This window comes from Paroedura picta, chromosome 1, assembly GCF_049243985.1.
Source record: "Paroedura picta isolate Pp20150507F chromosome 1, Ppicta_v3.0, whole genome shotgun sequence".
In the NCBI taxonomy this organism is placed as follows: domain Eukaryota; kingdom Metazoa; phylum Chordata; class Lepidosauria; order Squamata; family Gekkonidae; genus Paroedura; species Paroedura picta.
In genome coordinates this window covers 204,418,260-204,433,485 of record NC_135369.1, presented here as the reverse complement: position 1 = coordinate 204,433,485, position 15,226 = coordinate 204,418,260, and the positions used below count along the sequence as shown (strand labels likewise).

The 15,226-nt window shown below is 40.4% G+C and overlaps 1 protein-coding gene across 6 annotated transcripts in view; it reads right to left on the bottom strand.

Annotated features, from left to right (window-relative positions):
• The window catches only part of SUPT3H (SPT3 homolog, SAGA and STAGA complex component), a 370,690-nt gene that overhangs the window by 186,315 nt on the left and 169,149 nt on the right, over positions 1 to 15,226 (bottom strand). The window contains exon 1 of one of the 6 annotated variants that reach the window (XM_077317640.1): positions 4,554 to 4,721. The exons of the other annotated variants lie outside the window; for them this stretch is intronic. Coding sequence (XP_077173755.1) covers positions 4,554 to 4,600 — 47 coding nt within the window. The 5' untranslated portion in view covers positions 4,601 to 4,721. Of the gene's footprint in view, positions 1 to 4,553; positions 4,722 to 15,226 lie in introns of those variants that run through there. 6 annotated transcript variants of the gene reach the window in all.

Genomic DNA, 15,226 nt, shown 5'->3' with positions numbered 1-15,226 from the left:
CTGACCCTGCTTAGCTTTCAAACTCTAATAAACTCACATTAGTCTGGGCTACTCAGCCTGCTTCTGCTAATTTAGGTCATAAAACAGGCAATATGTAGAAGTTAACTTGAAAATATATTATGATTCCGCATGCACGCTTCGTAGCACTTTCAGAGTTGTAAAGCACTTTCAAAACTGTTTCTCTCTAGTCCTTACAGCTTTTTAAGGTACGTCAACATACAACCCCATACTGAAGGTGGAGGGGAAAGAGCAAGTTGTAGGCTAAAAGAGACGTGAGAAAATTTTAAAAACAAACTTCGGGAGGGGGGTATCTCTGAATAGACAGGAAGTAAATATAATGAACAGTCCTGTATTTTATGTATGCAGAACAGAAATGGCTCATGAGTTTAGTGAGTAAAGGCATTTAACATTAAATGGCTCACCTGAGTATTTTTATTTTTGTGCTAGGAAAAGTTTTAACACTGTGAAATAAGACAAGGCAGAGTGTAGGAATACCATTTAGATCAAGCACTACTTGGGATGGGGGGGGGGGGTTAATGGAAAGAAATCTATAATCATTTGTCTAATTTGTGGTTATCAGGTTGCACCTTAAATTAAGAAGGAAAAGCCCTTTTATAATCTCTGAACAGTAATCTAGCACCCCATCCAAGCTTTTGATTAACCATTGAAAGAAACGTGGGTGTTTTGTTTTGTTTTTTCATTTTAAAAAGTTGTGTGCTTTTTTAAAAGGAAGCCTGTAGCTTTTCTTTTTGGGGGGAAAGGTAGGAATGAGGTCTCCCTTTCAAACCCTCAAGCGTAGACCACACAAAGACACTTTAACTGGTCAAAGCTCAGAAATTCCAAGAGGAAGTCCTGTGGACCAAAGAAAACAGCAGTTTTTCCAGGAGAAACTATTTGTGGGACAAACCTAACTAAGGTTCTTAGAGCTCAAACCCTTCCAAAAGTGATCCGTCTAAATTGATTATCCCAGCACATAATTCCTTCACATAAATGGATATTTACACGTATTTTTATTTTTAAAATTTTTAGTGGTAACACATTTGTTGATCTCTCAGAACACCTACTATGCAGTAAAATAAAGACTCAGACAATGTAATTCCCCTTTAAGCAAGTAGCAATTATGGTTAACTGATGGACAAATCACCACCCCTACACCTTAGCCAAGTTAAATAAACCTAACAACTCTACCTTTTTGATATATGAAGAAAGAAATTCTATAAATCATGGGACTATAAGCACAAACAAGATCCACTTTCATACCAGACTGATTTATTGATGTTTCCAAACTTTTCTCAGCAACCAACCAATTACAAGCCTTAGGTTAAAGAGAAGGAAGGTAAGAAATCTTCCGTTATCCTACATACAAAAAAATCAACCAGAGTCATAGAGACTTCTGTGAAGTATGTAATCTAACATCTACAGATATAAAGACAATCCTTATATCATAAACTTGGAAAAGAGAGAACTTATTCTGAAGCGGGCCCATGTGGATGCTAGAGATAGCAATGACATAACATACAAAAAATAAAGTATTCACTTATCCAACAGAAACCCCATTACTTTATTTTTATACATTATTTTTTATTGAAAGTACAGAACAAAAACAATTTTTTGAAATGCAAACTACAAAACAACAATTATATAAGCTTGAAATTAATTTCTAGGCACTGTAGTCATTTAGTACTTTAACTACAGCCTGCAAAACACCAATTCCATGGGCTTGCAGTTGGCTTCTGAATATAATATGAAGATGCTAGCTGAATTGAAGGCTGCTGGGAGAAATATCTTACTATGCTTACTATGGAGCACTTATTCTGTTTGAGGGAGGTGGACTACACATGGAATAGCTAGATCAGGAGTAGTCAAACTGCGGCCCACCAGATGTCCATGGACTACAATTCCCAGGAGCCCCTGCCAGCAAACGCTGGCAGGGGCTTCTGGGAACTGTAGTCCATGGACATCTGGCGGGCCGCAGTTTGACTACCCCTGAGCTAGATGGTTAAGGGCTTATGAGTTGAAATTGACAAAGAGTTTTCTAAGGTCTCACAAAAGGGTTGAATCAAGATGGGTAGCCATCTTTATCTGACTATAGTGGTAAAAAAAGCAAGCATTCAGTAGTACCTTAAAAATTAACAAAATTTGCAGCAGGGGATAAACTACTGTGAGTAACTGCTTACTTCTTCAGAGCTGAAGACACTTTATGGTGAAACCTAGTTGAGGGAAAGACACTCCTTAGAACAGGCTTTCTCAACCAAAGTTTCATGAAACCGTGGGACTTCTTGATAGCTCTGGAAGGGTTTCCCAAATGGGTGGGAGTTAATTAATATTTTATATATTTTTAAAAAATTGTTAAACATTTATTGGGTGATAAAACCATATGAGAAGGCAACCTCATGAGAAGGAAAGACTCCCTGGAGAAGAGTCTAAGGCTGGGAGTGATTGAGGGCAAAAGAAGAAGGGGACGACAGAGAATGAGGTGGCTGGATGGAGTCACTGAAGCAGTTGGTGCGAACTTAAATGGACTCCGGGGAATGGTAGAGGACAGGAAGGCCCGGAGGATCATTGTCCATGGGGTCGCGATGGGTCGGACACGACTTCGCACCTAACAACAGCAACAAAACCATATACAGTCCTGTCAACCTACCCACCCCTCCCAAAGTGGCCAGTGATAGGTCTGGAGTGGGTGGGAAGGTCTGGATGGTTCTGTACATAGCTGTACTTCCGCAACCATATTCTGCACAATTCCGCCACTTCTGGGGTTTCTCGAAGCCTGAAGAGTTTCATGAGTTACTCAATGGTAAAACAGTTGACAAAGGCTGCCGTAGAAAGAGAGTCACATTATTTACCCAACTTGTCAGAACTTGGAGGTCAAGTAGGGTTGATACTAGGCTTGTGTGATTCAGCCGCTTTGGCAGCCGTTCCCTCTGGACGCAGCCAGTGCTGCGCCGTGGGGGGGAGGGTGGCGCATGCGGCGGCGCAACAGCGGGCACAACCACGCAGGTGTGGAAGTCCACACCCGGAGGGAATAGCCGCTTCAGCAGTCAAATTGTGCAAGCCTAGTTGGTACTCCGATGGGAGACTATAAAGGAACACGCCAAAGAGGAAGGCAATGCAAATCACCTCGGCTCCTCACTTGCCTTGAAAGCCCTTGGCGGGAGTCCCCATAAATTAGATGTGACTAGCCAGCACTTATTCACATGTCTGCTAACAATCCTAATAATGCGGAGCACAACACAGGGATGTTTTCATGCACAAGATTTAAACATATACACCACTCTCATATTTCCATATTACAAACTGCTTTTGAAGTGCAATTCCAAAATGATTGGCAAGGAAAACAGCTGTTTGAGATGTTCAGGAACCTAAGGCTGATAAAAACAGTGAGAATTCTTTTTATCGGAGCCACCGGTTTGTAAGTAATCTTCTTTTCTTTCAAGGCTTTCATCTAAATGTCTGTAGACCAGGACCTATTCTGCACACAATAGATAATGCACTTTCGAAGTAGATTTTCCTGTTCCGCACAGGAAAATCCAGCTGCCAAAGCACATTGAAAGTGCATTATCCTGTGTGTGCAGACTAGGCCCAGGTGTCGCAAATGTGGGACTGACTAGTACATTTTAAAGAAGACGAATATCTTGCCAACGGGAATTCAGAGCTTATGATATGATATACATATACATAAAATGAGCAGACAAGATATTCTTGTATTACTTGAGGCAGCTAAAAGAACAACAAGAAAAGCACTGATTTAGGAACCCACCTAAAGCCATATAGCCATTTTTAGTGGCAATAAGATGGACTTCAAACTTTCCCCCGGCAACAACGACCTCACACGCCAAGGCAAGATCATCAACTAAAGCAAGGCTATAATTTGGAGAGCATTTAGTTTAAATCTACACCCTTGAAAAAAACACACACACACTCCTGTTTGAGTCAAAAAGCATCATAGAATATAATGACTCCTCCTGAAAATAACTACTCAAAAGTATGATCCTTCCCCGCGCATAAAATGTTATTTTAAAAATAGCTGCCAAAAAAACATTCCTGAAAGGTGAGACTAGTTTATTTACACGAGTTTTTGAAATGGATTTGTCCCTGACAACATTAGGAAATGATTTCATTACCTATGAAGGTTTGTCAAAATGTTTATCAGCATCAGAAGCAATTGCCGTAGCTTCGATAATCGCTAAGGCACGGAGTATGGGAAACAAGCAGGAGGAACTAATAGTATTAATAGGAATCACAGAAACTTGGTGGGATAAAACTCAAATTGAATACTAGAATTGAGGGGTACAATCTATTCAACAGGGACAGACAAGTAAAGAAGGGGGGAGGTGTAGAAATAAGAATCTTTACACTTGTGAAGAAATACATGTACCTGAGCATGAAAGTTCAGTTGACTGTATTTGGGTAAATATAACAGGAGTAGGAAATGAGAATGCTGTTATTGTGGGGGTTTCCTATAGACCACCAAGCCAGTCAGAGGACTTGGATGAGATACTCTAAGACCAAATTTCACAATTCTCAAAAAGGTCATGAAAGACTTCAATTACCTGGATATCTGTTGGAAGACCAACTCTGCTAAAAATACAAACTCCATTAACTTGGCTTGCTGACAGCTTCATTTCCCAGAAAGTAGAGAGGGGAACCAGGGGCTCTGGTAGTTTAGACTTGATTCTCATCAATAGGGAAGAACTGGTAGATGAGGTGGAAGTAGTGGGCACACTTGGTAGTAGTGACCATGTGATTTTGGAATTTTCTTTCTGGGAAAGAGAAAACTTTTATGTAGTTGGACATATAGACTGGACTTCAGAAAGCAGATTTTAACAGACTTAAAGTATGTTGGGTAGAGTCCCATGGTCAGAAAGGCTTAAAGAGATTGTAGTCCAAGAGGGCTGGGAGTTTTTTAAAAGTGAAATTCTGAAAGCTCAAACAATTCCCCTGAGAAGAAAAGATGGAAAGAGCATAAGGAAGCCAAGGTGGCTCCATAAGCAGTCGTCAAAAGATTTGAGGAATAAAAAAGAGTAATTTAGGAAATAGAAGGAAGGCCTTATTACTAAGGATGAATATAAAAAACTAATGTAACATTGTAGGGAGAGTGTTAGAAAACCTAAGCTCAATATGAGCTTAGGTTAGCAAGAAGTGCTAAACATAGCATAAAAGGCTTCTTTAGTTAAATTTTAAGTAAGAAAAAGAGTAGGGATTCTGTGAGACCATTGCTAGGAAAAGAAAGTGAAATTATGATGAAGAAGAAGAAGAAGAAGAAGAAGAAGAAGAAGAAGAAGAAGAAGAAGAAGAAGAAGAAGAAGAAGAGAGGGCTGAATGACTTAACTCCTATTTCTCCTCAGTCTTCTCTTGTGAGGGAAATAGTGATCAATGTGGCAAAAACGTAACACAAACCAGGGGATGGGAATAGTGGCCTAGGATCACTGTTGGGGCAGTCCACAAATACCTAGTTTCTTTAAATGAAACAAAGCCTTCTGGGCCAGATGAACTGCATCCAAGGGTACTAAAAGAACTTACAGAGGTAGTCTCTGAACCTCTGTCCATTATTTTTGACATTCTTGGAGAACCAGTGAGGTGCCAGATGATTTATTTATTTTATTTATTTGATTTTTATTTATTAGATTTTTATACTTCCCTTTTATCCGGCTCAGGGTTGTTTACATATAACAACACGGGGGAGATACATGGAAAAAACAGTTGGTCCGTGAGCATCTGGAACAGAGAGCTGAGATTTCTAAGACTCAGCATGGGTTTCGCAAGAACAAGTCATGTCAGACCAACCTTATTTCTTCTTTTGAGAAAGTGACTACCTTGCTGGTTCATGGGAATGCTGTAGACATAGTTTATCTGGATTTCAGTAAAGCTTTTGATAAGTTTTCACATTATATTCTTGTTGACAAGTTGGTAAAATGCGGTATGGATCCTAATTCTGTCAGGTGGATGGATAACTGATTGACAGATCATACCCAAAAGGTACTTGTTAATAGTTCAGCATCCTTTTGGAGAAGAGAGATAGGTGGAGTGCCCCAGGAATATATCCTGGGGCCTGTGTTGTTCAACATATTTATAAATGACTGGGAGGAAGAATTTATTTATTTATTAAATTTGCAGACAATACTAAATTGGGAGGGGTAGCAAACACAACAGAAGACAGAATCAGAATACAGGATGATCTTGATAGGTTCGAGAACTGGTCTAAATGGAATAAAATGAAATTCAATAGGGACACATGTAAAGTTCTGCATTTAAGTAGGAAAGACCATATATACTAATATAGGATGGGGAGAGTTGTCTTGGTAATAGTATGTGTGAAAAGGATCTAAGAGTCTCAGTAGAGCATACATTGAACATAAATCAGCAGTGTGACTCGGTGGCTAAACAGGCAAATAGGATTTGGGGCTGAATCAAACGCCGTATCGTGTCCAGATCATGGGAGGTGATGGTACCACTTTGCTCTGGTTTGGCCTCACTTGGAGTACTGTGTTCAGCTTTGGGCACCACAGTTGAAGAGGAATCTAGACAAACTGGAGCTTGTCCAGAGGAAGACAACAAAGATGGTAAGGGGTTTGGAGACGTATGAAGAAAGGTTGGGGGAGCTTGGTGTGTTTAGCCTGGAGAGGAGACGACTGAGAGGGGATTTGATAACCATATTCAAGAATTTAAAAGGCTGCTATATATGGAGCAGAGTTGTTCTCTCTTGCCCCGGAGGGATGGACCAGAACCAATGGGATGAAGGGAGGGCGGTATAAAAATGAAATGAATGAATGAATAAATAAATAATGCACTAGAAATTCCGTCTAAATAACTGGAAGAAATTCCTGACATTTAGAGCAGTTTCTCAGTGGAACAAGCTTCCTTGGGAGGTGGTGGGTTCTCCATATTTGGAAACTTTTCAACAGAGTCTGGATAGCCATCTGATGGAGAAACTGATTCTGTGAAGGTTTAAGGGGGTGGCAGGTTACAGTGGATGAGAGATAGCATTGTAAGTGTCCTTCACAGTTCAGGGGGTTGGACTAGATAACCCAGAAGACCTTTCCAACTCTATTATTTGATGATTCTGCGAAGGCCTCCTTCCTGGATATCTTATTTTCATCATGTTATATCATTGCAGAAAACATCTTTTCATTACTTTTGCAATTAATTATACATTTTTGAAGTTACACTGATTTGCAGGATTTGTTTCTTTAAAATGTTTAAAATGTTTTAGGAATAAATATACACTACAATTCTGGGTCAAACAAACACACATAATTAACATTTTTTTAAAAATGAGAACAACAAATTTGGAGTCCACTGGCACCATTAAGTTCAAATTTTGTTGTACTAGTTCATCCCAACAGAGCCTCTTGTGGCGCAGAGTGGTAAGGCAGCAGTCTGAAAGCTTTGCCCATGAGGCTGGGAGTTCAATCCCAGCTGCCGGCTCAAGGTTGACTCAGCCTTCCATCCTTCCGAGGTCGGTCAAATGAGTACCCAGCTTGCTGGGGGGGAAATGGTAATGACTGGGGAAGGCACCGGCAAATCACCCCATATTGAGTCTGTCATGAAAACGCTGGAGGGCGTCACCCCAAGGGTCAAACATGACTTGGTGCTTGCACAGGGGATACCTTTACCTTTTAGTTCATACCAACATGGCTCCCTACTTGAATCTTGAAGAAACTAGTGTTTGTTTTGTAGGCTTCCTTGCCATTTTCCCACTGCCAGCTTGTTCACGCTATCTTATCATGATGGCAAAATAAATAACAAACTTTACCTCAACACAGGAAGTCCAGTTTGCAGATGTGTGCATGTGGTCATTTTCAGTGGTAATTTCACCTTTCATCATGTATACAGGTCAAAGGTTTATGGGTATATTATTGGATAGTATCAATTAAAATGAATTTACCTCTGCTAAGGAAAATTATTTCATTATCTATGAATGTTTGTCAAAGAACTAAATTTAGTAATTCATGATATCATACTTTGATAACCACTTTAATAAAATGCATCATAATAGCTTCACTTAAGTTTGTTTTTAAATAATGTATTGTCATTTTTTCTGCATTACTAAATGCATTGGCAGCTCATTATTCAGTTAATGGACAGTCCATCAACCGCTGTTGTCATTCTGATTTAATTAGCATAAGATTATTGAAATATCAATTACATATCTTTTATTGATAATTGAAATACTTATTACAAAAATCAAAGGCAATCAGTGACAACAACAAAAGCTAAGCAGTGAAACTATGTCCCAATTTTAGTATATGTGCTACTGAAGCGAGCACGGGAAATTATGTTAAGATCAAAGATGTGCAGAACACTTCTATTAACAAGATACTGTTGAACAGTAACCTAAGTAGAAAGGCAGACTGATAACTTCAAAGTATTAATAATTCAAAATACAAATTGGATTACCTTCAGGACTATGGACAAGGTTTAGTGATGTGGATTTTCAAGAGACTTTTGAACTGGAAAATTTTCCAGAAAATTATCCAATGCAAATCGATTGGCATCTGATTTAGCACGCTTTTTAACCTGACTTTAAATTTTTATAAGGACACTACAGAAATTTTGCATGCTGAGTAGCTGAAAACCTTTTCCCAAGAGTGGTTAAATTGTTCAAGGAAAAATAATTATAAAGTGCATTTTAAATAGGGTTAAATCAGGGTGCGTGGGAGATGTTTACCAAATATGCTTCTTAAGGATTCTCACCTGAAAATAACTCACCACAACTTTGAATCTGTCCAGTTTGACTGGTACTTTCACCAACTGATTTTATGGGGTGGGGGGGGGGGAGAGGTTAAACTAGAAACATTTCTGCAGAAAAATAGGGTAATGGAAAATGTTCCAGCTCACTGGCTTCGAAGATATAGTTTGAAGTGATGGTTTAGCCTTGCTTAAAAATGTATGGCAGAAATATGCCATTTGGGTAATTTCCACATGACATTCTGATCAATGAGGTCCCATATAAAGTATAAAATTATAATAATAATTAATTGTGATCAACTGGGAAGGGCAGGATATAAAAATTAAGTTGTTATTATCGTTGTTCTTATTAGCAATCAAATTTTGGTAACTCCTCAAAGGGTTTTCAAAACCAGAGATGAGCAGTTATGGCTTGCCATTGCCTTACCTCTGTGAAACAACTTTGGTGGTCTCCCACCCAAGTACTGACCATGGGCACCCTTGCTTAGGTTCTAGACCAGACTTTCTCAATGAGGGTTTTGTGAAGCCCTGGGGTTTCTTGACGATCCTGGAAGTGTATCCCAAATGGGTGAGAGTTCATTAATTTTTAATATTACACATTTGTTGTGTCATATGATCATATACCGTCATGTTGACCCATCCTTCACCACAAAATGACCAATCATAGGCCTGGATGGGGTGGGAAGAGGAGGGGTCCCAGGTGGGCATGTACACAACTATGCTTCCCAACCATATTGTGCACAATCACGCAACGTCTGCGGTTTCTCAAGGCCTGAAGAATGTTTTACAGGTTTCTCAATGATAAAAAAGTTGAGAACGGTTGAATCTACACTATGACAATCTCAGACTAGTTTTGGCTATAGAAGCTGCTACATAAAGTGACACACAGGAACAAAAAAATACTACCTTCACATACAGATTGAGTATAAACTGAGGACGACCATTCAAGAAAGAGGTTTGGTGAACTGCTCAATGAAAACACCAAGTTGGGGGCTGGCCAGTAGTGAAAGGGCAAATTTTATGATAGAGACTGAAAATAAAATTGCTAATGTAACGCTGTTATATAAATCTGTGGTGCTGCTACCATTGGCTAGGAATCTGAAGGTAAAGCAATAAATATATATTAAAATACAAATACAAATATTTATCATTAAGTGCACATTAAGAAGATTAAAAACAACATTAAAATATAAGATATAGTGTGCAATATTGCATGTACAATCTCAGTGGTTGCACATGGTATGACCATCAACCAAAAGTGTCACAACCCAGAGAGTCTTCATCAGTGATTAAATAAGCTATATGCACACATATAATAGTATAGAATTACAATGAGACCTGGCTTTTCCAAAAACACAGAAAGTAATTTAAAGATATTTTAATAAATTTAGAAGACATAGAGGTGGTGGTGGTGTTCAGGATTCTTATGTCACCAACCATATCTTATCCATTTGGTGCCTCTTAATAATTGTGAAACAGCCTTGGGGGACGAACGGTCCGGCCTCTCCAGGGCCAATCAGGGTGCAGCCAGTGTCTCGCAGAGGCACCATGTGTGCTTACCAGGCCCCCAGGAGCCGCTCCCTCTCCCCTACTCCCCCTAGCCCTCAGTGCATCCTAGTGGCCTGGAAAGCATGGGGAGTACCCTTTCAAAGCCCGTTCTTATGAACGGGCTTTGAAGCTGGTCTCATTATAATTCCATACTATTATATGTATGCATATAGTTTATTTGATCACTGATGAAAACCTTCTGTGTTGAATTGCATTTGTTCTATGGTCACACCATGTGTGACCACTGAGATTGTATATTAATTATTGCATACAGACTGTATACAGACTGGATCTTATGTTTTAATGTTGTTTTAATATTGTAAATAAATAAAGTGCACTTAATAATTTTTTGTATTTCAATTTTAATATATATATATTTGCTGATCAAGAAGTTCCTGACTTGTTTTCTCAGGCTGGGTTTTTGTTGCCTTACATTTGACATGTTGCTACCATTGGAATAACACGAAATATACTAGTCAATCCAACTTAAAAAATAGTGTCATAGAACTGACCAGAGGGATGGACCATTTGCCGCACAAGAAATGGTTAAATTGTCTGCCATTTGCTTATTAAAGATTTTATAGCAACCTTTCATTCCGCTTCAGTGAGAACAGCAATAGATAGGTGAGTAGTGAACAGGACAATAGATTCTTCTAGCATCCTGATCATAATATAGTCACTAAAATTTCCCATCCAATAGGAGGGCAGGGCATGATGAGGCTTAAAGATTGCAAAATGTCTGGAGAAAATCCCAGGGACAGAAGTTCTGGGAAGCAATGAGGTCTGTTTTTGATGTGGAACACATCTACTGATGCAGTCCATGTAACGGAAATGATAACAGACATGATATCTGTTGTCCCGCTTCAGGGAGTGCTAATAGATGGCCCATGGCGATGACGGGCGGTCCCTGAGGGCGGGACCGCTTGGCAACACGGGTGCCACTGTGGTAAAGTACCAAGCCCCAGTACTGAGGTCCACTCATTGCTCTGGTACACTAAAAATACATTATATGTCATCTGATAGTGGCCAGCCTGCCCCACATAAAAATCCTGGCGTTGGTACACAGTTCTGACAGCTGTGATTGTTCCATAACTATCTTCCTATTTCCATATAATTGCATATTTAAAATGCTGCACAACGCGTTGGTGTAGTTCAGACTGTCCTCAAACCGTAGTTAGAAGGCCTGTAAACGAGAAGCAGGCTTGTGAGCTTTCTCTTCCCCTCTTACACACAGTTTCCTCTCCATATCCCATTTACCACTAACTAGTTTACTAAAATGGCCAAATCAGCAAGTGTACTAATTACAACATATGTTTCTATATTCTAACTCTTTCTATTAGCTAGCATTCTCAATATGCTTTCTAAGCTACCTGGCGATGAGAAGGGAAAGTGGGAAATAAAAGCTGTCAAATACAGTCACGATTGGAATCCCCCACAAGCATGGATCCTACCATTCGGGACATGGAATGCAGAGCTTTCCTGTATTCCTCTCTGATGCCACAGGGTCACAGGACGCCAGTGCTGTCTTAACATGGGGGGGCCCATGCTAATCTATGTACGCATCGATAGTTTGTGATTTGTGAATGGACAAGCTGTTGATTTAAGATCACCTTATAAGCAATTCTCTGCAAAGAATGTTTGCAAATGTTTGTGTCGAACACTTGATTAATAATAATAAACAATCCATAATAATTTTATACTGTGCCATCTCCACCTGTAGGATTTACGAAGTACCATTTATACGTGGAAATGTTTTTCAAGTTCAAGTCTCATATTCTCCAAATGTTTGTGCTGATTAATCTTTGCTGTACAGCATGTTTTTTTAACGTTTAAACACTCATTTTGTTGGAAGTACCTATAAATATAAGTCTGATTTTATTCTCAAGTTACGTTACTATTCCTCTGAGTGGTTGCGGAGCTATGGCTCCAGGGCACTGCTTTGCCCGGAGGCCTATAATGCTGTTGAGAAGGCCCTGAAGAAGGGGATATTGGAATGAGGAAGGGCAAAAAGGTGAAATTGCTTGTCCTTTCTTTTCCACAAGCACAGATTTACTGAGGAAAGGGGTTGCTATCATCCCCTTATCCCTCCTCGCTTTTTACAAGTGACCCGCACAACTTATCTACTACAGAGATTCCACTGGATGATCCTTCTGGCTTTAAGAAATGAACACAGGAAAATACCTACATGGCTGTTTGGCTAAAAAACCATTGTCTGGAAGCCGGAAGGAAGAGGAAGAGAAGCATGTAAGTCTGCAGTTCGTTTGTCTGAACTGAGCCAGATACCGAATAAATTATGGCAATAGAGAAAAAATGTATGCCATTCTATGTATCCACTGTATCCATTTCTGTAATTCATATGAAAACCATTGGATTTTTCTTAGCGCAAACAGGCTTTCCATGCAGCTGACTAACGCAAATATCAGAATTATGAATTTAAACTGACATTTGCTATTTTAAACTTTCTTTACGCAACTGGTCAGAGTGTATGCAATCTGAGAAAAGGAAAGGGCAGCGTATGGCTATAAAAAGGATCTTTGAAGCATAAATCATTCCGCAAGTGCAGGGGTAGTCAAACTGCGGCCCTCCAGATGTCCATGGACTACAATTCCCAGGAGCCCCCTGCCAGCAAATGCTGGCAGGGGGCTCCTGGGAATTGTAGTCCATGGACATCTGGAGGGCCGCAGTTTGACTACCCCTGCGCAAGTGAATGGTATCTCTTATAGCAAAGCACACTGGAGGGCGGGAAAACTTGAGCAGAACATTACAAACCTTGGACACAAGGGCAGTCTCCAAAAGTATTACCGTCCATTGGCTAATAATCATTAACAAATCGGAACAGAGAACTTTAAGGATTCTGGAATTCTACCTCTCGGATTTTCACTGGATAGCTCTGCTGCACTTACAGGCCTGGTTACCACTCTTTCTTTATAGGGACTCCTACCATTCTAAAAATACTGTCCCACAGCTGTTTAAAATTTATTTTTTTAGACCATAGCACCACTGTTTGGTTGTTTCCAATTTCTAAAACCACAAATAGTAAAAGTGTACTCAGTCTACTGCAAACATAAATAGCAAATGCACGCTTCAGCACTTTTAAAAGGATATGGAAATTGGCAACAAAAGTGCAGTTCATGTTGAAAATTTACGAGGGCCTTGCCATATTTCTTCAGAAATACAATCAGGTAAAATTAGGAAGACCTCTGCTAGCTGGGTGGCATTTTTGCATATATGCGTTATTTTTTTTTAAATGAAAGACATTCATTATGCAATTTCTGGCACTTGATAAAATAACAGCAATGGTACCTTTGCTAAAACCACACTTTCTCCAGTTATGTTTAGCATTACACAAATATCTTTCACCTTAGATATCCTCTAGCATTAATGCGTTTTATCAAAATTCTCCCACTCTGCTTTTGATTTCAAAATTATTCCTGCTATGAAGCTTACAGTTGTCATGCTAGCACAGATTGCCTCTGGAGCAATATAGCAAACATATTTTCAACCAAGCTAATTCCATAGTCAAGGTCATTTATATTGCTGCAATTCTATTTAACTTTTTCCAATATTAATAGGTACCACCTTTACGTTCCAAAAGCTGTTGACTGTTATCATAGAATCATAGAGTTGGAAGGGGCCATACAGGCCATCTAGTCCAACCCCCTGCTCAACGCAGGATCAGCCTAAAGCATCCTAAAGTAGCGATCCCCAACCTGTGTGCCGCGGGCCACATCTGGTCCGTCGACTAATTGGAGGTGGGCCCCAAAGGACACCTTCTCCCCCCCCCCCGGCCCTTTACTTCATCCCCCCCGGCCCTTTACAACACACTTTGGGTGTCATTGTCTCCCATCACTCCCAGATGGGACTATCTCGTTGCAGAGAAACAAGCTCAGGGTTCCCATTGATTTGTCATTGTCATGAGTTAAAATTTCCATGAAAATAAAATGTTCCTTATGTTCATTGTTGTGGCGTGTCTGTATCTTATTTTGAAGAGATGTTTAAACATTACCATAGCGACCAGAGTCAGAGAGTGTTAGGGCAGTGGGCCTCAGTAAAATTGTCAAGCGTTGAGTGGTCCCCGGTGATAAAAAGGTTGGGGACCACTGATCTACTACAAGGAAATGCTTCTCCCTATGTACCTATCCCCACAATGAAGAGGCATCTGACAGGACAGAGGCTGATGTGATCACGATGAGAACAGAACTGGGCTTCAGGCAAACTCAGAATGAGAAGATTGTGGGATGCGCTGAGGCTCCACAGCTCTCAAGGATACACCAGCAGCCTTTTGAGGATCCTCTCACCCAAGGGAGTCCAGGGAACGAGCAGGCAACCTCTTATTGACCTGGCACTGGCCTCCCAAGGGTTCGTCTATCATGATGGTGGAAAATACCATTAGGTTATGGCCAGCCCCACAGTTTTCAAGGCAAGGGAGTAGCAGGACTGGTTTGCCTTGGTGGATTCCTTGGTTATCTCCCATTCAAGTACTAACCAATGCTGATCCCTGTGCAGCTTCTGAGATCTGATGAGATTCAGGTCAGGTTAGCACAGGTCTTGATAAAACATGAATTTCAGAAGCCACAATACAACACGATGGCCTTCACCCATGCAAATCTGTACATTCATTTACTCAAATCATCTAAGCCAGGCTTTCTCAGCCAGGGTTATGTGAAACATTTATTGAGTGATATTACCATACATACTGAGCCTCTTGTGGCGCAGAGTGGTAAGGCAGCCGTCTGAAAGCTTTGCCCATGAGGCTGGCGGTTCGATCCCAGCAGCCGGCTCAAGGTTGACTCAGCCTTCCATCCTTCCGAGGTCGGTAAAATGAGTACCCAGCTCGCTGGGGGGTAAACGGTAATGACTGGGGAAGGCACTGGCAAACCACCCCATATTGAGTCTGCCATGAAAACGCTGGAGGGCGTCACCCCAAGGGTCAGACATGACTCGGTGCTTGCACAGGGGATACCTTTACCTTTACCTTTTATTACCA